General features: G+C 53.0%; 1 protein-coding gene across 1 annotated transcript in view; it reads left to right on the top strand.

Moving 5' to 3' along the window:
• Positions 1 to 16,533: 16,533 nt before the first annotated feature.
• GRIP2 (glutamate receptor interacting protein 2) overlaps positions 16,534 to 27,639 on the top strand; it is a 66,549-nt gene continuing 55,443 nt past the window's right edge. Inside the window, exon 1 of the mRNA XM_033210796.1 lies at positions 16,534 to 16,852. Coding sequence (XP_033066687.1) covers positions 16,792 to 16,852 — 61 coding nt within the window. The 5' untranslated portion in view covers positions 16,534 to 16,791. The remainder of the gene's footprint in view (positions 16,853 to 27,639) is intronic.

The following is a 27,639-nucleotide window of genomic DNA, read 5'->3' as shown; positions in this document are numbered from 1 at the left end:
CTGTTGAGTATATACCATCAAGTGGAATCGGCACCAGCCCACAGGATATGCATATATTTAACAGCTTTATTGAGATATATTTTAGAATATACATATCTTGACATTTTAATGGATACTGTCAAGCACCTTTCCACAGTAGCTGTACCACTTTACATCACCACCAGCAGTGTCTGAGAGTTCCAGTTGCTCCACATCCTCAACAGTGCTTGGTACTGTCAGACTCCTTACTTTGCTTTTGCCATGAATTTATAGTTCTATCAAGTTTCCCAGGGGATTCTCAACTCTTGCTGTGTATCAACACCACCTGGTGAGCTTTAAAAATGCAGACCCTGGGACCCTGCCCAGGTTGTTCTGAGTCAGAGTCCCCTGAATCAGAGCTGGGGCACAGACGTGCAGATTGAACAAGCTGCACTCGCCCAAATTCCCCACCACAAGCCTCTGTTCCACCAGCTCCCCTGCCAGGTGACAGTTCAGCTTCTTACTTACCTGGTTCTCGATGACCACTTTACTTAACCTCAGGCTGTCGTTCTTCAGGCCTGAAGCCCTTCTCTGGCAGGAGCATTGATTTCTGTCCAACTGCTGAGATCTTGTCTGTGCCTCGGTGTCTCGGGAGGTGTGGTGTGGGTAGGGATCTGAGGGGGGGTGGGAGGCATTGGAGAGCAGCTTCACCCAGTGAAGACAGTGGCCCCAAGGGTCCCCTGGTTTCCACTGCAACCTTCATAGACTGTGCCTCAGTGACAGCCTGTAGGGAGGGAAGATCTGACGGGCGCTACTTGAGAGTAATGGGTGACACCAGGATTGCAAACACAGATGCCTATGGGGCCAGGCAATGTGAGTGAGGAAGATGGGCCTGGAATAAAGCACACACATGCCCAGGCCCACACAGACACACACCTGCATGTACAGACACTCTCCTAGACACATTCTTTTTCACATACAGAAAAGCAGAGCATCCAAACCAGCCGTTCTCAACAGGAGTGATATTTTTTCCCCAGGGGACATTTGGCAATATCTGGAGACATTTTGGATCATCACAAGTGGGGAGAGGGTGTGTGCCACTGGCATCCAGTGGCAGGGGACAGGGATGCTGTCAAACACCCTATAGCGCACAGGACAGCTCCCCGCCACCACAAAGAATTTGTCTGGCCCAAAATGTCAATCCTGCCGGAGGCTGAGAAACCCTGACCTAAAAAAAGTTACATCTCTTTCAGCTCACATGAAAGTTTTGTTCATTTCAAAAGCAGAACTTCTACCTTACAGCTTTATTTTAGGTTGAATTGTACCTCAGGTCGAGCACCAGCTTCTCACCACTGGGTAGCTCCGGTAAAAGCAGTGCCTCTTGGCTATCTGGGGAAGGCCAGTGTTTTCTTTTTATTTTCAATCCACTGGAGACTGATACATTTGAGAAAAATACACTAACAATGAGTTGTTGAAAAATGAAATTAAAACACAAAGACACGAAAACTATAAGCCACTGATCAGGCACTTGGATATTGTGGCAATGTGTGAAATTGCTGTAATAGTTTCTAACCATTGCTTCTGAAATGTTTGTTTCCAAGAGTAACAATCACTGTCCAGCAACAAATAGTTCAAAGACAGGACGGGGCCTGCAGCTGCACTTGGCGTAGCTCTGCTTTTAATCTGACTGAGGCTCTGATGGCCTCAGCACCCCTGGTCCTGGTCCCAACTGGCCCAGACACCCTCCACTGTGCCCAGGGCTGCTCCCCTCTCGGCCCCCTGGCTCTGACGTCCTGCTGCTTCAGTGTAAGGGTCATGTCCCCATCCCAGGTGGGCTGTCTCTGTAGGCACGATGCTATCTGGGGTCAGCCTGGGACACACCTGCTCCAAAGACCAAAGAGGAACAACTCTGTGATGCTGGCAGGAAGGAGGTGACAAAGGGAATTTCATCACACATGCGATTGAACGTTAGACACCCCTGTTCTCAAAAGTCCTTCCTCCACTGGCCATGCCCCCCCATCCTTCCTCTCACCTTCACCCCATTGCCACAAACCCCTCTTCCTTTGCTTGGTGACTGGGGCCAGACAGCCTGGGTTCAAATCCCAGCTCTGCCACTAGCCAAGTGGGTGACCTTGAGCAAGCCATGTCACCTCTCTGAGCCTCAGTTTCCTCCACTGTCAAATTGGGATAATTATAGTCCTTGTGCAAAGGTTTTTGTGAGAGTTAAATAAGTTCATATACATAAAGTGCTTAGAACAGGGCCTGGCTTGACTTCTGCCTCTGCCACAAACCAGCTGTGGGACCACGGCAGGTCACTTCCCCGTGGCAAGTGGTGGTCCTTGAAGTTAAAAATGCGGCCTCACAGGGTGCTTGTGAGGCTGTGGAGGAAAACGCATATAAAGGGTGCAGCACGGAGGCTGAGGCTGGAAGGAGCTGCACCTATCGCAGCAAGAGGGATGTGGTGGAGGAAGTGGCGCTGGCGTGTGCATGGCTGGTGTTAAAATACTGCAGCACCCCCACACTGGCTGGGAAACAACTGGTTCCCCAAGGTCTCCTCACCCAATGTCTCCTGGTCTCTCCCCCAGGGCCCCTGGATCTCCCACAATCCGGCAACCAGAACTTTAATGCGTGGCCTAGCAGGGCCCTGGCCATCTGGATTGGCCAAGCCCATTGCCCTGCCTGTATCCCCTAGACTTCCCTGGGACTCCCCCAGGGCAGCGGACTAGGCACCAGACCCTAGGGATCCAGTGACTTAGAAAATGTACCCTCTCTTCTGGCCTCAGTTTCCCTATCTGTAAAATGGGTGGGTTGTAGTTTTGAGCAGAAGCTTTCTCTGACACAGCCCGATTCTAAGAATCCAGCCTTCTGCAACCATGTTAATCATTTTCTTCCCCAGAAGTCGTAATTCCAGGCAAGCAGGCACAACTCAGTCTTGGCTGTCACTCCTGAATCAGGGACAGAAAGGAGGCCCTGAGTACATTGCAGATGATGGAAAGTGGGTGGGAGGCAAAGCCCCACAAGGCGGGGCATCTGGGCAGAGTGGGGAAGGCTGTCACTGCAGCCCCTCCCCGTAATCCTGATAGCCCACCTGGTGCCTGTCAGCTGGATTGATTACTCTGCTAGCTGCCCGGCCAGCATTTTCCCTGCGTTACCCCCACAACAGCCCCAGTGAGCAGGTGAGGAAGCCAAGACATGGAGAGGGTAAGTGATGCTCTGGAGGCCACACAGCTGGTGAAGGGCAGAGCTGGGGTTAGAGCCTCGGTTGTCTGACTACACGGCCTGCCCATGTGGGTTGTTTGCTGAGTGCTCATAGTGTGCTGACCTTACGCTCCATATCCAGGCCTAGAAAGCTGGAATACATCCCTACCTACTTCCTCCCTTGTTCTCACCTGTCCCAAGCTATGCAGGGGCCCCATCCCATCTCTCTCTCCCTCCCACACAGGCATACTTCTGGACCCCTTCCCAGTTTTGCTTTGTAGCTGATCCTGGCACTAGCAATGGGGGTGGGGATGGTCCACTTCCAATCTCAGACCCCAGACCTTGTGCCACATTAGTCAGGTATGAGTCCCAAGGAGACACTCATGACAGAATGAGAGAGCACGGGCCTTGGAAACAGATGGCCTGGGTTTTAATCCCAGCTCTGACACTCCCTTGCTGTGTGACACTGGGCAGGTGACTTAACCTCTCTGAGCCTCAGGTTCCTCCTCTGTGAAGTGGACATACTTCTCCTGGCCTCACAGGGCTGTGTGTGTCTGTAATGAGTCACTACTTTTCTTTAAAACATGTCCGTGACTGGCTGCCTCTCACGGCCTTGGTCTGCGTCCCGGCATCTATTAGTTGCATGGTTGCAGCAGCCTCTTCACTGGTCTTCCCACACCACCCTCACTCCCTCCTCAGTCTGTCCCTCTCCTGCAGCCACAGGGATACTGTTAAAACCTAGGTCAGATCACTCCTTCCTCTCTTCAACACCCTCCCATGGCTCCCATCTCCCTCTGAGGAAGACCAGAGTCATCACTGCAGCCAACCTGGCCCTTGGTGGTCTGCCCCTGGGACCCCCCTGACATCCTTTCTGCTACTTCCTCCATCACTCAGCTCCAGCTTTGGCCTTCTTGCTGGGCCTCAGACACACCAGACACGGTCCTGCCCCAGGGCCTTTGCATGGGCTGTGTTCTTTGCCTGGCTCAGCAATCTGCATAGTTGGGTATGGCTGGGTCCCCCATTCCCTTCATTTGTGTGAAGACTTGATCACAGAGACCTCCTACTACCTCATAACCGTCTCACGCCACTTCATTTTTCTTCAAAGCACTTATTTCAACCAGTATTGTATTACATATTTATCATGTCTTTGTCTGTCTCTCTGTGTAGAATGTAAGTGCTAGAAGCCTTATTCACTGCTGATGCGTGACAGCTGCCCAGCACATGAGCAACTGAATGAATGATGGGCACAATCGAATGCTTTGGGCCTGGGAATAAATGCTACTGGATTATACTGCTGTCATCATCATTACTGTTTCTCTCAATGCTCCCACTGCCAGAGCCTTAAGAAAATCTTTGTTTGAGGACTAGAAGAGTCCCCAGTGTGTGTTGTGACCTTGTAATCACCCCTGGTTTTCCTTATCCCTGGAGTGGTGGCATCATCCTGAATCTCGTGCTGTCTCTCCTGACTCCTGGGATACCATGTCTCCTGGGATGCCATGTCTCCTGGGATGCCATGACTCCTGGGATGCCATGACTCCTGGGATGCCATGTGACACTGCAGCCCAGAGTCATGCAGGGTCCCCATGGAGGGCATGAGGGATGGTTGGCCTCACTGAGCGGGATCCCATGCTGCAGAGGCAGGGGGCTTGGAATGACTTATAACCGAGATTCCTTTTAGGGGCCTGCTCTCTTCTTCCTTGTAGGTATTTTTTCCAATGCTCAGGAACAGATTATAAGGGTGTTTGGAATCAAGGGTCCTGGGTTTGAGTCCTAGCCTTGCCCTCACTGCTGAGTGAGTTGCATAAGAATCTGCCCCAAACTGAAAGGGAAATTGAGGGGAATTCTTGAATGTTCCATCTGGCTTCAAGGGGCAGGACTGAGGGCAAAGAGCAAAAAGATGCCTCAAGGTTGGGCAGTTGACATTCATTCATTCAAATGAGTCCTTTGGGAGCCACAGAAGATTGTAGAGAGGGAGAGAAGTGATGTGATCCTTTCACAGATTATTGGAGGTGAGGTTGACCCTACCTTTGATTATTGGACCCCACCTCCAATAATCAGAAAGGACCTCAGAGAGGGCTAACTTCTAATTTTACAGTGGGGAAACTGAGGCCCAGAGTAGGCAGAGAATCATCCCACGTCACACAGTGGCCATGTGACTGCATCTCTCACTGGAAGCCATGGAAAGGGGAGTTTTCCAGGGTTAAGGGCAAGATTGGAGGGGTCAGGGGCTATGAAAAGGAGCTTTTGGGGGGTCACGGCTTGCTTGGTGAGCAACATGGAGGACTTATACTATCGCTTTGAACACTGAATGGTCTGAGGCCCAATGATGTTGATCACCTTGCTCTGTCCCCTCCCTGACTCTGATAACCTGTGGTTTGGCTGCACTTGCCGCTGTGGCTTCTGTCTGTAGTTCTGGCATTCTCTGCTGCGGTTCTAATGGCCTGTGGCCAGACCCCAGTGTGGTGGGTATGGATCCATGAGCTTAATGCCCTGCAGCTCTTGAGCCACCATCTGGGGCTTCCTGAAACTAACATTCTGTGGCTCCAGGGTTTCAATTTTGTGTGGCCTGGTGGGCTGTCACCCAGTCCCCTGTGGTCATGTGGCTCTGTGATCTTGTCTAAGAGCCCTGTGGCTCTCGTAGTCTGTCATCTAGTTTCCTGCTAGACTCCGATTCCCACATTACAGTGGCTCGTTTGAATGGCCAGAGTCATCGAAGTTTGTCCAGATCATTGACCCTCCTGACCTGGAAAAAAATCACACAGATATTGGCCATCCTGCAACAAGGCTGGGCTGTCTGAGAGCCTCAGGGCACCTCTGGGATGCGCCTCCCTTTCTTCATCTGGGGCTAGAAGCCTCCATGCCGTGACCCACAGGAAGCAGCACCCAGCGATGGCCCTTGCACTAGCAAGCTGTGAATGAGCTGTGTCACCTCAGGCACCCTCCTTTCTCTGTGCTTGAGCCTGGCAGTTTTGGGGGTGAGACGCATGGCAGGATGGGGGCTGTGCTGGTGACGAGGTGGCTGGGACAAGCTCCAGAGCCCCTCTGTGTGGGCTTCCCGTTTTCTATGGGTCAGGTGGGAGGTACAGACCTGCAGACTGCCCGCAGGAAGGGTGATGCTGGGACGCAGCTCCCTGCAAGAGTCTGTCACACCCACTTTCCCAAGGCAGTGCTGTGCTGCTGGCAACTTATGCTGAGGATGCCAAGGCCCAGAGTGGGTAAATTTTACACAGCCCCTTCTCATCCTGTGGCACAACCCTGCTCTCCCACCTCTCCGGGCCTTCGGGACTTGGGGTGTGGAATCTGGTGGGGAGGTAGGGAGAGAGGAGGCAGGGTCCTGCCCAGCCCTGCGGGTTGGTGCTTGTTGCCATTTGGATGCTGGAGGCCTTTTCCTGTGTGTGTGAGGGCCTGAGAAGCCCTGTCAGTGCGGGAGTCCAGCTCCACTCCAGCCACTGGCCCAAAAGGCACATCTGCTAAGCGGAAACAGCAGCCCCAACTGGGAGCCCAGCACTTGGGTTCAAGCCCTGACTCTACTTTTAATGGACTCTGTGACCTTGAGCTTGTTTTTTACCTTCTCAATTAACCCACCTGCCAGAGGGGACGAGAAACCCTCAAGTAACACTGTCTCCCCAAGGGCAGGCCCAGCCTTTGCCCCTTTCCCTTAATTCTTGCCTTGTTTCCCAGATGAGGGTGTCACTGGCTGGTGCCCAGGGATGAACGGGAACCTGATCCCACCTCCCACTTCTGACCCGGAAGAGCCCTCCCAACCCCCAGAAATGCTGGGCAGACCTCCTGGCACAGAGATCCAGGGTCACTGGAGCTCGGGTGTGCGGCCGTGGGCTGTGCTGTGCCCCTTGCGCTTGGTGTGCCGTGTTTTCTGTATTGAATCACAGCACCCACCCGCTCACATGGAGCTGAGCAAGAGGTGCGTCTGTGCTTGGAGTAGCAGGGTGGGTCCCAGGGTGGGCCTGGCCAGCGCCTGATTCAGACTCCCACTCGGCTCCAAGCTGCGTGACCTTGGCCCCCTGCCTGATCGCCCCATTCATGAAGTAAGCATAATCAGGCCCCATGTGATGGGGTGTTGGATAAGATTTATGTGCATTCGGGGCTGGAAACAGTGTCTGCCATTACCACAGAGTGATCATTAACGCGATTCATCTTTATCCCCTTTCCCCATTTTTCAGATGAGGAAACTGAAGCTCTGCAAGAGAAATGCCTGGTACATAATTTTAAGACAGGTCCCATGCATGGAGCCCTTGCAGGCCCCAGACTTGTGTCATTTTCATAAAACTGTCACACTGCCAGGTGCCTGGGTGATGCCATACTTACTGACTTTAGGAATGGACAAGCAACATGGAATTTGAATCCAGCACTGTCTGACTCTGAACCCCCTCAGCAGGCCATCCTCTCCCTGAGACATGGCAGGTGTGGGGAGGCAGCCTGGGATCAGAGTGGAGGAGGCGGCTGGCACTGCCATGCCCTGGCTTGAGGAGGAGCTCCGGGGAGCTGCTGCCCCGTGGCACACAAGGACTGTAGTGGCAACATTTCTGACACCTCCACCCACACGGCCCATGATTTAATCTGTGTACTTGTTAATGGTGCCTGCCCAGGCTTTTGCTCCTAATTATTGCTCTTTAAAGGCAGTGCCAGGAATATTAACAGGCATGCCACCTGTTTCTTGGCAGGTGGCCCTGTGGGTGCACCTGTCGGCCAGCCGCCCTAGCCCATACTGAAAACGCTTGGTGGCATTTTCTTTCTTGGCTCGGGATTGTCTAGGAGCCATCAGATGGATGAGCTGCTTCCCCTGGCAGGGTTTTAGCCTCCCTTGGGGCTGCTTCCTCTACTTCCTGAGCCTCAGAGCGGGTCTGGTGAGGGTGGAGGGCAGGAGATGGGTAGGGGTGGAGGGGTTTGTTGGAAATCCTTCCTCTGCCGCTTGGACACCATGTGAAGAGAAGCAGCTGCTTTCTTTCTCTGAATGGCAGTGTTCCCATCTTCATCATAGGGCAGCAAGGTGACAGTGACTCTCCATCCCAGTGTTCAGTGGAATCACTGGGGAAGTTTAAAAAGTGGCCACTGCCTGGATGCCACCCCCCACATTTCTGATTCAGCACTAGTTCTTTTAAGCTCACCTGTCATTATAGCAGCCAGGTGACATCACCTTATGATAAGCGAGGCTTGATGACTGCGGAGCCCCGAGTTCTGTGCTTGGTGCACAGTAGGTGCCCAGTAAAGGTGGCTTCCCTCTTGGTGACACATGCCCAATCCTGATCAGTTTGCAGGACGTTCTCACTTGCTTTGTCTCCATAGAGCATCTGATTGGTTGTCTGAGTGCTTCATAATCACCCTTTATATTATCGATGGGGAAACTGAGGCCTAGTATGTTTGACCCCAGAGCTCATACTGCTAAGCCAGACAGAGGAGTGGCTGCTCTGGAAATGCTGAGCTCTGGCAGAGGAAGGCAGCTCAGCTGCACAGTAAGCCTGAGTCCACTCCTCTCCTCTCTCCTCTGCCCCCACTTCGGTCCAGTGGCCATCACCAAGGCAGCTCGACTGCACAGTAAGCCTGAGTCCACTCCTCTCCTCCCTCCTCTGCCCCCACTTCGGTCCAGTGGCCATCACCACTCTCCTGCACCGTGCAGGGTTCCTCCCTGCTCTGCCTGCCTTTGCCCTTCCCCTCCACCCCTCCTCCCTGCCTTCTCCCTCCAGCAGCCAGAGGGATGGGTGTTAAAGCCCCAGGCAAAGCTCCCACATCCTCAGAGGAGAAGCCAGATCCTCAGGAGACCCTGCATTGCCTGCCCTTACTGGGACCCTCCAGGCCCTCGCTGCTCCCCCTCCCTCAGGAGCACACTCTCCCGCAAGCCCCCGCCCACCACAGCACCCTCCCTCTTTTAACCCTTTCTCTAAATGTCACCTTTTTAGTGAGGCCTTTTATGACTCCCTCTTTTCATTTTTTTTTTTGAGATGGAGTCTTGCTCTGCCGCCCAGGCTGGAGTGCAGTGGCCGGCTCTCAGCTCACTGCAAGCTCCGCCTCCCGGGTTCACGCCATTCTCCTGTCTCAGCCTCCCGAGTAGCTGGGACTACAGGCGCCCGCCTCGTCGCCCGGCTAGTTTTTTGTATTTTTTAGTAGAGACGGGGTTTCACCGTATTAGCTAGGATGGTCTCGATCTCCTGACCTCGTGATCCGCCCGTCTCGGCCTCCCAAAGTGCTGGGATTACAGGCTTGAGCCACCGCACCCGGCCTAATTTTTATTTTATAATTTAAATTTTCATTTACTTCCAAATAGCACATATAACACAGGAATACCCCTGAGGCATTTTAAGGGCAAATCAGACCTTTTTTTTGTTTCGTCTGTATATCCACAGATAAAGACTTTTTCTCAACTCTAATTACAACAGTAGCAACCCAACGGAATTAACCGTAATTTCTTCATATCATCTCGTACCCAGTCTTCATACCATTTTCCCTGGTTGTCTCCAAAATGTCTTTTCATGATCGGTTTATTCAAATCAGGATTCAAGTAAGGTCCCTTGTCGCATTTGGTTGATCAGTCTCTTATGTCTCTTTTAATCTGTAACAGTCCCTTTTCCCTCTTTTTCTTCCCCCCCTCCTCATTATTTGTTGGAGAACCCAGGCCATTTTGCCTGTGGAATGTTCTCGTGGTATCATTTAATTCATTCTTCTGCCCTGTTGTACTTTCTCCCAACTGTTATTTGAGGCTAAAGCTGGATTTGATTCAGATCCAATTTTGCAGGAAAGAATCCATGTCAGGGTATGCTGTGGGCGTCCTTACACATCCCATCTGGGGCCCGTAATGCCACGTAGTTCCACTCTGGGTGATGCTGAGACCTGTCCAGGAGTCCGAGGACCGTCTGCCTCATCCCTCTGTCACAGAGTCAGTGCCGGATCCTTTATTTCACTAGGATTGCAAAAAGGTGGTTTTCCAATTCTGTCATTTCTTTAGCACTTACCTACTGTGGTTCTTCTCTGAAGGTTGCCTTTCCCTTATTAGGGCCTCCTAAAACACTGCGTATACAGGAAACACAGGAAAGGTGCTTCATTCCTTAACTTCATGTATCTGTTCACAGAAAAATGATGTGATATCTTAACCACCCCCAAAGGAACCAGCCAGGTTTTTTTGTTTTGTTTTTCTTTTCAAAATCAATAGGAACACATGGATGTCTACAGTTTTGTAGTCATGATTCTTTTCTGATGTACAAGTTGTCCCAAATTTGGCCGGTGGGAGACCCCTCCAGCTGGCTTCTGTGTTCTCCCAACTTTCCCCACTCAGACCTTGAGCACTTCCTTACTTTCTGAGACTATAAGAAAGGCTCATCTTGTATTTTCCCTGACTCAGCCCTGGAATCATCCATTGCTTTCAGGAGTCCTGGAGTTCCTTTTGCTGGGCAAAGGAATTTAGAATCCAGAATCTGGGTTCTGGGGATAATAGCCCCTTTGTAATTGGCAACATCAATCTCTGTACTCCAGTACTCCTCACTTGCTCTGTTTATTTCTTGCAGCTTTCACCTCACAACATGTTGCATCCTTTACTTGTCTATTACATCTATCATTTATCCTGTCTTCCTCACTAGAATATTAGCACCTTGAAGCCTTGGTGGCTGTACCTCCACGCTTGGCACACAGATGGTGCTGAATAAACATCTGCTGAATGAACAAATGGATGGAGAGATGCACGGATGACCTGCATCTGCCCGCATCCTCTCCCTCCCCCAGCCTGGATAAGCGGTCAAGAGGGTCTTCCCCCAGCCCCGTGTCTTCCACCCACAGAGCCAGCCTCAGCGGCCTTGGTCTTATTTAGATCAGTAGAGCTGGGCAGAAGAAATGTCACCGCTTGGCCCGTGGGGAAGAAAAGGCCCAGAAGATTAAAGGCATCTCTGATGAGATGCTAATTTGTTTCGGGAAGCAGGTTGGGGTGGCAGCAACCCCAGGCCTCTGGGGTTTTGTGAAGCTGAGGCAGGAATGGAAAAAGCAGCATTGGTGGAGGCTGGCCTGGATCCCTCTGTGATCTTTTCCCTTCTTTAACCTATCTCCTGGGCTCTGTGCAGCCTCAGTTTTGAGGAGAGCCAGATAGTCCTGTGTTTGAATCCTGGCTTGGCCGCCTTAGTGGCTGTGTGACCTTAGGCAACAGGGGGAACCTCTTTGGGCCTTGGGATCAATAAAGTGAGAATGCTATAGGGAGGATGAACTTAGGGGGGACCATGGAGTACAGCCCATGGAGGCCAGAGAACAGCAGGGACTTGCTCGAGGCCACACAGTAGTGCACACTGGCTGGGGCCTGAATGCAGACCTCTTGGCTCCCAGCTGGGCTGATCTGCCCTTGCTATTTCCTTGATGACTCAGCCTGAAGAATCCATGGATTCATCTCCTCTAAGGGGCCTCTGCTCCCTCACAATCCCCTGGGGCTGCTGTCTGCAGAAGGAGCCTGCAAAAATCTGGGGAGCACAGGGGAGCCTGGTAGGTGGCTCAGGTAATGAGCAAGCTTCAGATGGCTGGAACCTAGGACCCCAAGCCTCCCTCTGCTGTTGTCCTCATCTTCCAGTCGAACTGCTCAGCTGGGGCCCCTGTACCCAAAGGAATTAATATCCAGCTGTGGCTTCCTTTGACTAAAGTTGAGGGCCCAGGGGTCCTCTGCTGAAGGCAGAGTTTGGGGAGCATATTATTCCGTGTTCCATTTCTTATTCACTGAGCTCTTGCTGTGTCCCTGCTGTGTGCTGGAATCTGGGACTCTGAGATGAGGAAGACACTGGATTAGTCAGAATTCTTTTGGGCCCAAGTTACCAAAAACCAAACCCAAACTGGCTTAAGCAAAGAAGGGAATGTATTGGCTTAAGTTCAAAAGGGATACCCAGCTTTAGGCATGGTGGGTTCCAGGTGCTGAGATGCCATCATCATCAGGATTGGATTTGTCTTTCTCTCCTTCTCTTTTGGTGCCACAGTGGCCGCCAGCAGCCTCAGACTGACATGGCTTCTCCACACGTCCAGGAGATTCCCTTTCCTAGTGGCTTCATCAAAAGCCCCAGAACAGCATCTCATTGGGTTGCCTTGGGTCATGTGCCCATCCCTGAGCTGCCTGCCTTGGCTGGCGGTTGGGATAGGCTACCTGGTCTGCTTTGGGGCAAGGCCCTCCTGGAGCTGAAGGACAAAGCTCCTCCCCTGGGTGCAGGGAAGGAGCAGCTCCCCAAGGGAAATGGGGGTGACATTGCTGGAAGAAAAGGGGATAGCAGTCTGAAGAAGCTGGACTGCACATGGGGAGAGAAGCGTATTGACTGTATACTGTATACATACAGATGCTTTTTGTTTTTGTTTGGTTGTTGCTGAGTTTTTTTAAATAGGATCTCCCTCTGTCACTCAGGCTGGAATGCAGTGCTACGATCATAGTTCACTGCAGCCTCAAACTCCTGGGCTCAAGTGATCCTCCTGCCTCAGCCTCGTGAGTGGCTGGGACTGTAGGCATTCACCACCATGCCAGGCTAATTAAAACAATTTTTTTATAGAGACAGAGTCTCACTATGTTACCCAGGCTGGTCTTGAACTCCTGGCCTGAAGTGATTGTCCCAGCTTGGCCTCCCAAAGGGCTGGAATTATGGGCCTGAGCCACCAAGCCCATCCTCAGATGCCTAGCATAAATCATCAAATCATAACTGGCCTCAAGTTCTCCCCAGCCTCTACTGACACAGGGATGGGACTGGGAGTTATGTGGAATCATTATTTCTTTTCCTGCAGCACTGCGAGGTGCGGAGTCTTGACCTCAGCGTTCAGGTGGGGAAACTGAGGCTCAGGGAGAAGCAGCGTCTGTCTCTGCCAGGAGTTTTTAGAGGACAGGGACCATGTCTTCCTCAGTTCTGCTTCTTCTGCAGCCAGGCAGCTCCTCAGTGGGACCTGGATCTTTTAGGATCGACGGAGCCATCTCCCAAATTAGCTCTGAACAGATTGAGCCCTAGTGACTTCTGGTGGATCCTGCACCCCCAAGACAGAGGTGACACATGATGCCCTGAGCTTGGGACGAGATGGGGAAATACACCGACCACTCCCTCCCACAGTTGTCTTCTCTTGGGCCCAACATAATGCTGGGATGCTACCATCAGAAACTCCTGGATCACAACATCTCTCTTGGCTCCTTTTTTTTTTTTAAAGATAAATTCTTTCTCAGCACACACCTTGGCTCACCTGCACTACTAATTTATCAGACCTACCAGGGTCTACCCGAATTCCACTTCAACCAAGGAATTGGCCCTTGGTCGGCTTGACTCCCCGAGGTCTACCTGAATTCCAGCTTCACTTGGAAACTTTGCAACACCAAACTTAAGAATAATGCTCTGTGTTTTTAATGAGTGTGTGTGAGGAGCTTCATGTTCATTTGATCCCCTTTCACTCTCACAGCATACAGGAAGGCATATCCTATTATCATCTCCACTTTACAGGTGTGGAAACTGAGGCTCAGGCAGGTAAGTGACACAGTCTTGTTGCACAGCTGGAAGGTGGTGGAGCTGGGATTTGAACCCAGGCAGGCTGGCTCCACAGCCCACACTGTTAAACACTCCTGAGATTGCACCTAACAAGTATTTTATCCCCTCCAAGTCAGTGCCAGGCGTAATGGACAGATCACCCTGCCCTCAGAGCTCCCGTTCTTCATTTGACCCAGGGCAGCTGTAGGTGGCAGGCAGGGCGAGGTTATCATCTCCCTCTTGCAGCTGAAGAGCTAAGGGGCCCCAGGGAAGGGAAGTGGCCTAAGGCCACTTAGTCAGGGAGTTTTTAGGCTGGGCTGGGTAGTCAGTTTTGCACCTAAATGTATACTCCTGCAGCGGGCCCTGAGGCCTGTGAGGTTCCTGGGGTGGGTGTGTAGGGGACAGAGACCCAGAGCTGGGCCTCGAGCTGGCAGACTCACCTCTCTATGCAGGTCTGGATGTGGTCCTGGGGGTGTCCTCACCTGTAAGGCCTGGGACACAGGGCACCCTTCAGGGTTAACTGGTGACAGGAAGCCCCACCAGGTCAGAACTCTGCCTCTCCCACACCCTGGGAGCCTCGGCCTCCTTATTTATTTATTACTTATTTATTGCTGTGCTTTCCACACGTTAATTTCAGCTGGCACTGCAGACCACCTGGGCCATTTCTCTTCCTACCAAAGGCACTGATGGAGGTGAGAAGCGGCCTCATCCATGGCCAGAGCTCCTGACCGTGCTCTGCCACTTAACAGTGTGCACAACCCCAGGCAGTGCAGCCTCCCCTCCCTGGGCTGAGCCAGCGTGGGGGTCTCGGCCTACAGCCTGGCCCACAGTAGTGGTTGTATGATGGGTGCTTCCTGGGCCTAGATGTGGCAGCGGCCTAGTCTGGTGGCTGGGACCTGAGACCTGTTTTGCCGTTTGCATGCTGTGTGACTCTGGTGGAATACCATACCTCTCTGAGCTTCAGTTTCCTTGCTTGTAAAATCGCTATGTTCCTAGGACCTCATGCGCTCTGAGGAGTTGATGTGATAGTTCACAGCACGCATCAGATTCCTGACTTTCCTGCCTTCACCTCACTGGGCCTCCCATCCCCATTCACACACAAGGGGTTGAGCTCCACGCAGAATAACCACAACTTTAATAACGGCTACATAGTATTTATCTATCACCTACTGTGTGCCAGGCTCCGCCAAGTGCTCTATGCTTGTGATCTCGTGTAGCCCTGCCATACTGGAGGCAGGAACTGTTAGCCCCATCTGTCAGATGAGGAAACTAAGGCACACTGAGGGGATTTGAACTCAGATCTGCCCATCCCTAAAGGCATGTGTACTCTGCTCCCTTCCCTTCCTCTCTGTTTGCACAGCTGAACCACAGCTTTGCTGCTCCTCTAGAGGCTTACGTCTCCCATCTGCAGAGGAGAGGCTTACGGTGGGGATGGGACAGGGGCTATGGCAGTGGGGTAGCACTCATGCTGTCCTCAGGTCTCGAGAAGGAGCTGAGTAATGCCATTCAAGTGCCCACTTCCTGCTTCCTCGGCTAGCCCTGAGAGGCCTCTACCACCCACACCTTTAGGATGAAGACAGAATCCCTCAGCAGAGTCTGTGTAAAGGAGCCCAGGACCTCCAGCCTAGCTGAGTTGCCCCAACAGAGCCTCCCTGAGCCTCACCTTCTGCCACTAGTGCCTGCTGATGCTTTGGGCTGGAATCCATGTGCTGTGGAGGTTCTGAGCCTGGGGGCCTGCTCTCTCTTTGTTTAAAATTATTTGTCTGCAAGTTTCAGGGAGGTAGTGCGGTAGAGCTGAAAGGAGGCTCCTGCATGGAATCTGAAGGGACGGGAGATTGCTGAAAAGGGAATCACTTCCTCGCTGTGTAATTCATTTTTATTACTGGTTGGATCTGTGTATCCAGAACAGCCCTGTGTTCCATCCATCCTAATCCTGTGTACTGGTGAATGCTGGGCCAAAGGATTCCAGAGATAGGATTGCTGCGAAGTGATGGGGATTGGCAGGAGTTCTGCATGTGGGGGAACCCTCCGACCTTCTCAAGGGAGGCCCTCACTGCTGGTTCACACACGAAGTCTGATTTCTGTGGCAGCCATGATTCCCGAGCGGGTGTCTTGCCCTTCCTATGAGTGTGGTCTGTAACCTGATTCATCAGAGGGGCTCTCATGGTTTGGGGAAAGGATGGAGAAGGCATGAACACCTGCCTTGGTAGAGAGAGGGTAGGAACCTGGGGTTCTAGAGCCACCTCTGCAACGTATGTGCTCTGTGACCATGAGCAAGTCACTGCCCATCTGCCTCAGTCTCCCCTAGGGCAACACTGCCCTGCCAAACTCAGGGGTCAGGATGTGGGATGAGAGAGGAGGCTAGCCATGTGTACGACAAGAAGGGATGCTGGATGTGTTTTCTGAGTACTCACACATAGTCCCCAAAACTCCACCCAACCAGCAGTTTGAGCGGCTTCTTCCGGTATCCCCATGTTATGTGTTATAGTTGTAGGTGTTAGGAGTTAAGAGGAGGGGCCTGGGTCTCCTCGTTCTACTCTGGTGGCCCCAGTCACATGCCCAGTGCGGTGTTGTCTGCTGGGGACACAGGACAAGTGGACTCTTGTCCTTGTCTCAGAACTCCTTCTTCTTGGGGTCAGGTAGATAATCTCAACCTAGCATGAAATGTGTTGAGATCCAGCAGGTGGGGTGCCCTGAAGGGAGCAAACATTCCCAGGCAGAGAGGATGCGTGGAGCCCCACTAGAGGGGAAGGGCATTCTAGAGGGAGGGCCTTGCAGGTGCAGAGGCCTTCAGGTATCAAACAGCCAGCCCAGGGAAGAGGGGACGAGGGGATTGGTAGATTTCAGCAAAAGGTGGGGTGGGCCAGGTGAGCACTTTGGCGGGAAGAGGACTTGAGGGTGGGGCCTGATGAAGGTTTGCTGCAGAGGCTAGAACATCCGGCGCTGTACTCCCCAGGCCGGGCTGCTGTGGAGGAAGGGCCTTGCCGCCACCAATGCCACCGCTGGCTCCGGGGAGGATTATCTATTTTAGCAACTCCCGGAGGGCGGAGGAAGGGAGCGCCCAGCCTGTGCCAGTTAGCGCAGGCAGCTCTGGAGCGGGCACAGGAGCGCCGACTCCAGGCGTGGGAGGCTGGGGCAGGCTGCACAGGGCTCTGCCAGAGGGCAGGAGGGCACAATGCTGGCGGTGTCACTCAAGTGGCGGCTGGGCGTGGTGAGGCGGAGGCTCAAAGGTGCCGGTGAGTCTGGGTGGACGGCGAGGGGCCCAGAGGGACTTCCTGGGCTCCCCGCCTGTCCTCAATCACCCCTGCTCTCCCTCCCCCTCTCTCTCGAGGAGCCTTTTGGGTTTCTGTGCTGCATCTCTCTCTCTCCCTCTGTATCTCTGCCCCAGACCACTCCAGTTCCCTTCCCCGTCTCTCCACCGCTCTGCTTCCTTCTCTCTCTCCTCCATCTCTCTGTCTCGGTCTCTCTGCTTTCTCTGGGTCTCTTCCTCTCTCTCCCACTGTCTCTCTGTCTCTCTCTCCTCTCTCTCCCACTGTCTCTCTGCCTGGCCTCGGGGTCTCTCTGTGTCTCTCTCTCCTGCTGTCTGCCCTCCCTCACCCAGTTCTCTGCCCCCGCCTCTGCTCTGCCTTCTCTCTCCCACTCTGTCTGTCTCTGTCTTGCTCTTCTCTGTTCCTCTTCCACTGTCACTGTCTCTCCTTGGGTCTCTCTGGACTTTCCTGTGTGTCTCCTTCATCGCCCCCACCCCTTCCCAGGGCATGTCCCCAGCAGCCTTTTCTCTCCTTCCTGTTGAGGTCGTGAGGCTGTCCAGATGGGCTGGGATCGCCTAGCAGGGGCGCTGTGTGTGGGGGAGCAGGAGTGGGAGGGAGCGAGGAGCTGAACGTGGAGAGTTGGAACAGGGGGACCTAGGTGAAGGCGGCCTGCCTCTGGGCAAGACTCTCTATGCTGAGCCCCAGCCTGTGCGGGTTCCCATGACTGGACACATGCTCAGCTCCTCAGAGTGCTAGGAGGGGGCTTAGGGTGGGACCAAGATTGGACTGGGAGTGGGGAGGAGCTGGAGTTAAGCCCCCCAGGCTGTGTGACCCCAGGATTCACCTATGCTGCCATTTCTCCATCTACAGCATGGGGAGGAGGGAGGTGGTGAATTCACAATCTCTATGCTTCAGGCTTAGGACCAAGAATCATCTTACTGTCAACAGGAACAGCAGTGACAGACATTCACTCAGTGCCACTGTGTGCCAAGCAGTGCATTCACTCATTCATTCCTCACAGTAGCCCTGCAAGGCTGGTCCCATCCTCATTCTGATTGTGCACAGGAGGAAATTGAGGCACAGAGAGGTTAAGTAACTTGCCTAAGGCCACACAGCTGACATACGGAGGCTCTCTCCAGCCAGTGAGCTTGTAACTGAGCATTTTCCAGACTCTGAGGTCTACACAGGGAGCGTCTTCCTCAGGGAGGTGTCGGGGATGGGGTAGGTGTCTGTGCGGCAGCAGAGGGCTCTAGGTCCTGCACTGGCCTCAGGGCAGCTGGTGGCCTGACATCCTAGAGGTCCCTGGAAGCCCGATCCACAGAGGCAGAGCAGTTGGTGCCTGGAGAACATCAGGAGCAGGCCTCTCCTTGGGTCTGGCCAGAGACTCCTGTGCTGAGACCACCCCTGCAGGAGACACTCCCTCCCCCATTGAGGCTGCTGTCCTCTGTTCAGGTCCACAGACCCTAAGAGCCCAGTGGGATCCTCCCAGGCTGGAGGGACAGATGAAATCCTGGGTTGGCTCCAGATTTGAGCTTCCCCAAGATTTGGAGAGCAGCCTACTAAATGCTGTGGATCAGGCTCTGCATCTTGGAGATGCAGGAAATGCTTACATTGGCCCAGACAGACCAGGGTTCAAATCTTGTCCTGGCTCTTACTCCCTGTGTGGCCTTGGACGGCTACTCAACCTCAGTTTCCTTCCCTGGTAAAGTGAGCCCAAGAGAAACTGCCCTTCTGAGATTGCAGTGCCAACTGAGGAAGTTTGGGACATACAGTAGACTCCTGGAATTTTTAATTCCATCTTCCCCTTAGTGACCCAACCACTTACTTCCTCTCCCCATGTACACACCACTGTCCCCAGCGCAGTCACATCTGGGGCCAGCATAGCTCTTAATAGAAAATAAGCAAAGGAAAAAGGAGGGCTCAGCCTGGTTGATTGAGGACACACTGTGTGCAGACTTGAGCCAGGCTCCTGCCCAACCCCTCTCCACTCCTTCACGGAGGGCACTGAGGGAGGCACAAGGAACTTGCTTTGCCCATGAAGTGAGCCTGCACATTCACGAAAACGAAACCTCAAGGGAGAAGAATCCAAGAGATATGGGAGAACGCAAGGTGTTTCTTCTGTTTTCTTCTTCAAAATATTTTTTTCAAAAAATGCCTGGCGACACATTTATCCGTTTCCAGCCTATATGATTTTAATGAGCCGTCCTGTTGCTCATCTTCTCCGGGTAAGGCCCCATTTTCTCACTCTGAATACTTGGGCGGAGGTCCCTGAGCCACATGGTCATGTGAGACCCCTCCTACGTCCTCCAAACTGACACTCAAGGGTGTAGTTATTGCCTCTAGAAGGAAGCAATGACTTTGCTTGAGAGAGGTCAAAAGAGACTCCCAGAGCTGGGTATTTAAGGATGAGTAAGAGTTTGCCAGGTAGATAAGTGGGGGAGCAGCTCATGAAAATGCCTGGAGGTAGTCAGGTGCAGTGGCTCATGCCTATAATCCCAGCACTTTGGGAGACCGAGGCGGGCAGATCTCTTGAGGTCAGGAGTTCGAGACCAGCCTGGCCAGCATATGGTGAAATCCCATTTCTACTAAAAAAATTAGCTGGACGTGGTAGCACGTGTCTGTAATCCCAGCTACTTGGGAAGCTTAGACAGGAGAATAGCTTGGACCCGGGAGGCGGAGGTTGTAGTGAGCCAAGATGGTGCTACTGCACTCCAGCCTGGGCGATGGAGCAAGACTCCATCTCTTAAAAAAAAAGAAAAGAAAAGAAAAGAAAATGCCTGGAGGCTTGAAAGATCTGCCTCAAGACCCCATGAGAGCCTTGGTCAGCATGAAGGGTGTGGGGAGAGGAGAGAGGCAGGGTGGAGGAGGTGAAAGGCTGTGGAGCTTGAACTCTGTCCTGGGGGCAGTGGGAACCATGGGTGGTCCTTGAGCAGCAGAGAGTGGAGGACTGCTTCGAGTGTCAGAACAGGATCTGGACCAGGTACGGTAGTAGCTCATACCTATAATCCCAGAACTTTGGGAGACTGAGGTGGGCAGATCACTTGAGGCCAGGAGCTCAAGACCAGCCTGGCTAACATGGTGAAACCCCATCACTACTTAAAATACAAAAATTAGCCCATGTGTGGTGGTGCATGCCTGTAAATTCCAGCTACCTGGGAGGCTGAGGCAAGATAATTGCTTGAACCTGGGAGGCAGTGGTTGCAGTGAGCTGAGATTGTGCCTAAATAAATAAATAAATAAATAGAAAGAAAAGAATAAGCGCTGGCTGTGCTCTGCAGACCATAGGTGGGGTTGGAGGAAGGAGGCTTGGGTGGGGCCCAGGCAGGAGGTGAGGAGCCAGGACTGTAGGGTGGACAGAACTGATGGATGTAGAGGCAGGAGAATAGCCTGTGTCACTTCATTCAACAAATATTTATTGAGCACCTATTATGTCATAGGTATTGTTCTAGGCCCTTGGGGTACAACAGGGAACAAGACAGACATAAACCCCTGTCCTTGCCCTCCTGAGCTTTATCTGCCTGTGCCCACTCTGTGGTGCAGGTCTGTGATGAATTATTCACTCCCTCCTTCCGCTCCTTAATGAGGCTCCCCTTGGCCTCCCACACGCCACCACATCCGGCTCCTGGCATTTCTCCTGGCAGCCACATCAGGGCCTCAAATCTGACTCCCAGCGTGGAAATGAGCACTCTCTCTCCAGTGCCCCACTCCTGAGCCTCTGCCTTCCTCCATGCCTGCGGGCGCCAGAATTTCAGATCAGCTATGCTGGCTCGGAGACCAGGTGATTTTTTTTTTTTTGAATCAAGAAGACAGGGATAAACTCTCGTCCAGAACCCCGGCAGTCTGGAGTGAACCTCTAGACCTGTTCTTTGTTTCCCAAACGTTTATTGAGCACTTGCTGTGTGCCAGGCACTTCCCATGTACTTTCTCACCCTTGCAACAGGCCTGTGGGTTATGAACTAAATCACCCCATTTGCAGCTGAGGAAACTGAGGCTTAAAGAAGAAGTTACTTTCCAAGGTCACACACCTAGGAAAGAAGTACCGGAGCATGAGCCTACCCAGGCTGCCGGACTTCCAAACATTTCACCCCGGGGGCGTTCCTTCACGGTCAGCTTATTCAGCCTCCCCTGCTGGGTGCAAGGGACCCCTTGGTTGTATTCTCAACATGTGGCCACTGCTCTGCTTTCCCCAGGCTCCCCCAAGTCCTCTGCCTTCTCTCTGCTTCTCCTGTCCCGGGACAGCCCTGCCGAAAAAGCGATGCCTCTCCCTGCTCTAGGCTGAGTGAGCCCCGCTCCCCACAGGACACAGTCTCTGCCCTCTCCGCCTGGCTGCCACCTCTGTCCATACCTCATCCTCTCTGTGTCCCTCTTGCAGAGCAGAGCCCAGAGTGGAGCCCAGGGCCTGGGGAGGTCTGAGCCAGGCAGAGCAGACAGACGTGCCAAGCCCCTCCCAGAATGTCCCAACTGCACATTGGCCTTGCTTGCGCGTGTCTCCCTCTGGAACGCATGCTGATCTCGTCAACTCAGGTCCCGGCATTGTCTCCGTCTGTCGGCTTGAATGTTCAGTCCAGCAGAACCATCTGCCTGTCTTAATTGTCTGGATCATTGTGAAGGCTCCCAACCCTGTCTCCCTACCCAGTGGGGAGATGGTCAGATGCAACAGAAAGCACCTCCATCAGCCAAGGGACTGAGGCTGATCGCGACTCTTCATGGGTCCTTGGCAGGTCCGTGTTCCTCCTGGCCTCAGTGTCCCTTCTGGGCCCCTGCTCTCCTGGGCCTGGAAGCCTTGCAGCCTCCCCCTTCCCACCCACTCACTCCCCTTGGGCCAACCTTGGCTCTCTGATTCCCACATTTTGCTATCTTGGTCGAGGTAGTGGTGACTCATAAGCAGATGTGGTGGGCAGGTGGGCGGGCGAAAAGGGGCACATGGCCAGCAGTCCCTAACAGCCACATAATTGGGGCTGCTGGGGTCCCTGTAGGATGACCTTGGGTAAGATCCTTGCTCCGTGCTGTGTCTCAGTGCCCATGTGCAGAGTGGGTTTGTTGAGGAAGGTTTGTTTGGGGTTTGTAAGTAGCCGAGGGTCATTTGGAATTCAAGCTGGGGATGGAGGTGGAGGGGTTCTAGGCTGACTGAGGCCAGAGCTGAAGCAGCCCCCAAAGACCGCAAGCCCTACTTCTCCTGCGGCCACGCATGTACTCCCATTTTATACATGGGGAGATGGAGGCTGGTTTTGCCCAAGGTCATCCAGTCTGTCAGAGGTGGAGGTAGATCCAGGACTTGAACTCAGGACCCCTCTGAGGCCCCAGCGGTGCTGCTGCGGGGAGGGTGGCATACTAGAATGCTCCTCACACTTCATCACCACGCTGGTGTCTTCTTCTAGGGGTAGATGGGCAAGGAAGAGTGTGGGATGGCCAGTGAGTTGACACACAGTGGGACTGAGAGGTGCCGAGGGCTTGGAGCCCTAGATGAGGCCCCAGTCAGTGGGAGGGCTTCCTGAGGCAGCAGTCTTGGAGGGCTTGTAGGACTTGGCCTGGCAGACAGGGATTAGGAAGAGGGCATTCCTGGAGGATGGTGGTAAAAAGGCTCAAAGGTGGGAATAGGCTCTGCTACTTGGTGCTGGGAATGGGAGGCAGGGAGGATGGAGAGGGCTGGTCGGTTTGGGGCATAGGGGTCTCAGCTGCCAGGCAGCAGGCACTGGCCTGGAAATCCCAGGGTCAAGCCCTGTCCTCAAACACATGGTCTCTGCCAGGGCCCACCCCCAAACCCTGCAGGGCTCCCACCCCCACACTCCTGCCCATCTCTCTGGCATATTCTCAGCTGGGCGGCCTGGGGTCCTTGGATGGTCCTTCCCATGTTCTCACCCTGCCCGAGGGTCCACCGTGGGTTCACAGCTCCAGGATTCTCTTTCAATATTCAAGTCTACCATGAGGACACAGAATCTGGTGATCACCACGTCCACCAAGCCCTTTGAGAATGTGTGTGAACTGAACTGTGATTTAAGGCTTTGGAGCCGGAGAACTGAGCTGTCTCTGGGCTCCAGTTTCCTTGTCTGTAAAATGAAACGACTGATGAGCCCAGCCTCATGGGACTGAAGTAAACGCCCCTAGAGGCGAGAAGTAGTATGAAATCTGTAGGGTGCCAGGTGAGGGCCAGCCAGGATTGTCATTATTAGAGGCTTATGTTCCCATTTTCTCTGAGCCTCAGTTTCCCCACTTGGACATAAAAGATGTCTGTCCAGCATGGTCAGATGTTTTGGCATCTGGGAGAATGGTTTGTTCTTCCTGGTTGGGGGAGCCCCCAGGAGATGGCCCCAGAATAACGGGGTGAATGGTCACCACCGTGTTCAGCCACACCCTGGGTTCCCACTGAAGCCACATCCAGACTGAGATGTGGCCTCTCCTGCCAGGGCTCAGAGGCCATGGTGTGGGACCAGGGGGAGCCATAGGGAGGCAGGCTACAGCTGGGATAACAGAGTGACTCTCACCCCTTACAACTATTCAGGAATAGGGTGGGCTGCTCAGAGGTGGTGAGCTCCCATTTATGGGGGTGTACAAGCTGTACTAAACAGCAGAGAGGATTCCTGCATGTTAGAAGGCATGAATTGTTGGTTTCTTTCCAATATGGCAATTCAGAGATTATGTACATTCATCATATATTTCTCATTCACTCATTCTGCAAACACCTGTGTAGCACTTAATGTGTGCACAACCCTGCCCTGGGCATGGGGTTGAAATCAGTGAGCAAGACAGCTGTGGATCTCCCATTTAGTGGAAAAGAAAAGGTGGAGGAAGGGCTGAGAGGAAAGGCATTGGAGGAACGGCTGAGGGAGGTAAAGGAGACACACCCCGCGTGGCCAGGGTGGGCCTCTGGGTGGAGGTATTAGACTGGACTCTAAGGAGGAAAATGAGGAAGAACATTCCAGGCAAAGGGAAGAGTCTGTACAAAGGGCTCAAGGAGGGAGCACCTGGTTCTCACGGTCTGGCCCTCTGCCCATCCTAGTTGGGCCGCCTTAACAAAGCCCCTTCCCCTCTCTTGACCTCGGTTTTGCACTGTAGCATGGGAATAGCAATGTCTATCCCACAGGACTCTTGAAAGACTCCATGAGACAGTGTACATAAAGTGCTGCGTATCCAGTAGGCGCTCAGCAATTGCTGGCCCTTTCCTTCTCTCTAGGGTATTTGCATATGGACGGAGAGTCATGCTTGATCCATGGGTGGGTGGTGGGACTCCAGGTACAGTGTTAGCCACAGGCTGACCCTGAGACCAAAGCTGGTCACCGCACAGGATGACAGGTGTGCCCACCCCTCCCGAAGCCTCATCCACTACCCTCATGCCTTGATTACCAGCCACAAGGGGGAGTCGCTGCATCAACTCCAGGGTGCGGAGGCCCATGCACTGCTCCTGACGGCTTGGCCTGTGTACAGCTGCATAAGCTCTCTGTGTCTTCACCGGAGGGGCCTCCGGAGAGCCTGCTCCTTCCTAAATGTCATCCACATGGCCCGTCACAGTGCCAGGAATGCCCTGATTCAGTGCCCTCTCTTCTCCTCAGAACTGTGTCTGCAGAATCCGGCCCTGGGTGCCTAGCCAGCCACCGGCTCTTTGGGGACCCTTTTGATGGTACCTTTCCTTCCCACTTCCAACCCTCTGCCCAGGCTGTGCCCTCTCCCTGGAAGTCCCTGCCTACCTTATCTTTGAGTGTTGAGTTTCTTTGTCCCTAAAGGCTTGGCTCAGACACCACCTCCACCCAGTAGCTTTCCTGGACTCCTCCTCTGAGCATCCCTGACTCTGTGGCCACCTTTGTTCTGGGTGGGTTTGTAGCAGATCCTCTTTGGATGTAGTTCTTTCTATAAGAGATGCTGACATTTCAACATGTGTAATGTTCTTGGCCCACAGTAGGCCCTGTGTGAGCAGTGGCTGGACTTCGAACTTGGGTCTCTTGAGTCCCAGTGCGGGACTTTCTCTAGGACAGGGCAGGGAGGGGCCACTGCCATCCTGAGATTAGATGCTTAATGCCGCTTTTTCTTGGAGCTGAGCCCCAATAGCTTTGTCCATTTATTTCCATGTTTTGCTTTCTGTTAGGAAGGCAGAGAGAGGGCAGGTGGACAGTCAGAGTAGCCCCTGAGGGGAGGAGGATGGGGAGGGTGGACAGACAGCAAGGCCCAACCCCTCACCCAGGAGCGTTTTGAGCACCCATTCAAGTCAGTTTTCTAAGACACTTCGCTGACCCTGTCCCTCTCTCCCTCCAAACTCTTCCAGCAGCATCCTCAGGAAAGAGTTTCAACTTCTAACATGCCATCTGAGGCACCTATTTATTTTTAATTTTTTAACTCCAAGTTCCAAAGGTCGAGCTAAATTTCTCAGTTCAAAGCACACATTGTTCTGGGCCATCCCAGTGCCGGATCTGGCTCTGTATTATCTTATTTCCTCTCCTTCATGCCCTATTGCCACCCCACATTACTTCCCTCTAAACTTGCACTTGAAATAGATGAAATAGGTATTTAAGTCTGTGTGTGCCCTTGCAGCATAGATAGTGCTTTATGTGTCTGCTTTCAATACATAATGACACCACATTTCAATACATAACTGATACCACAGGGTAGATCTCATTCTGTCTCTCTTCTTTCCTTCCTTTCCATCTTTCCTGCCTCCCTTTCTCCCCTCCTTTCTTTCTTTAATGTGACACCAGGTTTTCTAAGAGCCATTCATGTGGCTGCACTTCTAACTGCTGTGTCACACTCCACAGTGTGCAGTCACCACGTTAACTGTCCCCTACCCTAGGATGGAGTCCCAGGTCACCTTTACCAACATTCTCAAGAGTTCACGCCCCTTAGGGACCTGGGTAGGGGGTAGGATTACTCTGCAATAACTTCTAGGAGTGAGGATGCTGGGACACAGGTGGCCAGACATGGAATTTCTCCTAACACTGCCAGGTGCTGCCACTGTGGCTGCCTCAGTTTACCCCCACCAGCAGTGCTGTGACTTTCCATTTCCATCTCCCCACACCTTCACCAGCACTTGGTTTTGTCTGCATTTCTAGCATGTGCCATTTTGAGGAGAGTCAAGTGAGAGCTCGCTGTTTCTGTTTTCACTTCTCTGGTGACAGTTAGTTGGGACACCTCTGCATGAACTTGGGGCCGTTTGCCCTCCACGCTCTGTGCCTCACCAGTTTATAGCTGGTGCCCATTTTTCTTTTTCTTCCTGTTTTGCATCAAGATACATCCTGACACCATGCTTTCTGACCGCTTCCACCTGGCAGTTCCTCAAACGTGCCCTGTTGGCTGTCATTAGAGGAGCTTTGATGCTTACCTGAAGAGGAAATGAGGCTCAGAGCAGAAGGGACCTGGATTCCAGATCTCCTGCCTCTGAAGTGCCTGGCCCATTTCCTCCCCCAGACCCCTCACCCTGTGCCATCCTGACCCTTGCAGCCCATTCCCGGTAGTTGCCATTGCAAAACAGAAGTTAGGTCACACCACGACCCTGCCAAAAACCCTCCCCTCACACTCAACAGAATCCCAACTCCTCTCCCTGGCCCCTGCTGACCTTGTTTCTGTGCCTCAGCTGCACCTGCCCCTCAGCTGCTCCTGGCACCCAAGCTTGGTTGGCCTACCTGGAACTTCCTCCTCCCTTTGTGCCTTCTCATCCAGCTCCAGGCAGTTACTGCAGAGCAGTCCCCTCCCTCTACCCAACCCACAGGTCCCTATGGGGTGTGAAGATGCTGGTGAAGGAGACCTGGGGCTCAACTTAAAAGTTGCCTACTCTGAGAGGCTCTCCCTGACCACCTGCCTTGTATTCTCTGTGCCAACATCGTCGCTATGTCTATCACAGCTCTCAGGACCATCTCAAATGCCTTCTGTCTGTCTGTTTTTCTTGCTGGATCTCTGGTCCTCCCTAGACCAGAAGCTCTAAAAAGGGAGGGTCTGCTTGTTCTGTTCACTGCTGAAACCTCTGGCCCAGCTGACCTCTGGAAGGTAGTAGGTGCTTAGTAAATATTCTCTGAGTGAATGGGTGACCAGAGAGACACGGCAGGGCCATGATCATGCTGGCCATCTCCCTGTGCCCACATGCTATAGTTTTCTAGGTGTTTTGCTCATTCACTGAGCTTCTCAACAAAGACCTTGTTAGTACAGACAACTTCATCATCCACATTTTAGAGGAGAAACCTGAGGCTCAGAGAGGCCCACTGTACAGTTGTACTCCCATGTCCTCTCCTCCAGGAGGGAAGCTATCGTGGGTGTCAAGGGAAGCATGGAACCCAAGAGGGAGCCCCTGGGAGCTGTCCCATCCGTGGCCAGGCCCCTGGCCTGCTGGTGACTTGACCCTGCCCAGTCAGGGGTTCCCAGCTCCTCTGAACATGTGTTTGTATCTGGCTGGCTGCGTTGGGCTTCCTGACTCTGTTCACGTGCCTGGGCTGTGGAGAGTGGTTCGGTGTATGTATTTCTCGGAGCCACTGGGTGGGGCTGCCATCAGGCAGGCCTCGGTTCAAACCCTGGCTCCCCCCTGATATTTTGCCTAAGGGCAAGTGACTTCACCTTTCCGGGCCCTGGCTTCCTCATCTCTGAAGTGGAGATATTCCTGGGATGAAATGAGAAAATGTGTGCAAAATGCTGGTCACAAGGCCTGGTGCATGGAGTCTCTGTTCCAATTATGTTGACAGTGGCTCTTCTCAACATTCTGGAAACCCCCGCTCCTGGGTCTGTCCACACGGCTGCCATGCTTTGCTCTTGCGGCTGTCAGAGCCTCCTTGGCCTGTGGCCTTGCGTGTTTTCCTGTAGGCTGG

Source organism: Trachypithecus francoisi, unplaced genomic scaffold (assembly GCF_009764315.1).
Source record: "Trachypithecus francoisi isolate TF-2019V2 unplaced genomic scaffold, Tfra_2.0 Lachesis_group0, whole genome shotgun sequence".
NCBI classification, from domain to species: Eukaryota; Metazoa; Chordata; class Mammalia; order Primates; family Cercopithecidae; genus Trachypithecus; species Trachypithecus francoisi.
Note: the sequence above shows the minus strand (reverse complement) of the source record. Positions and strands in the feature narration are given on the sequence as shown.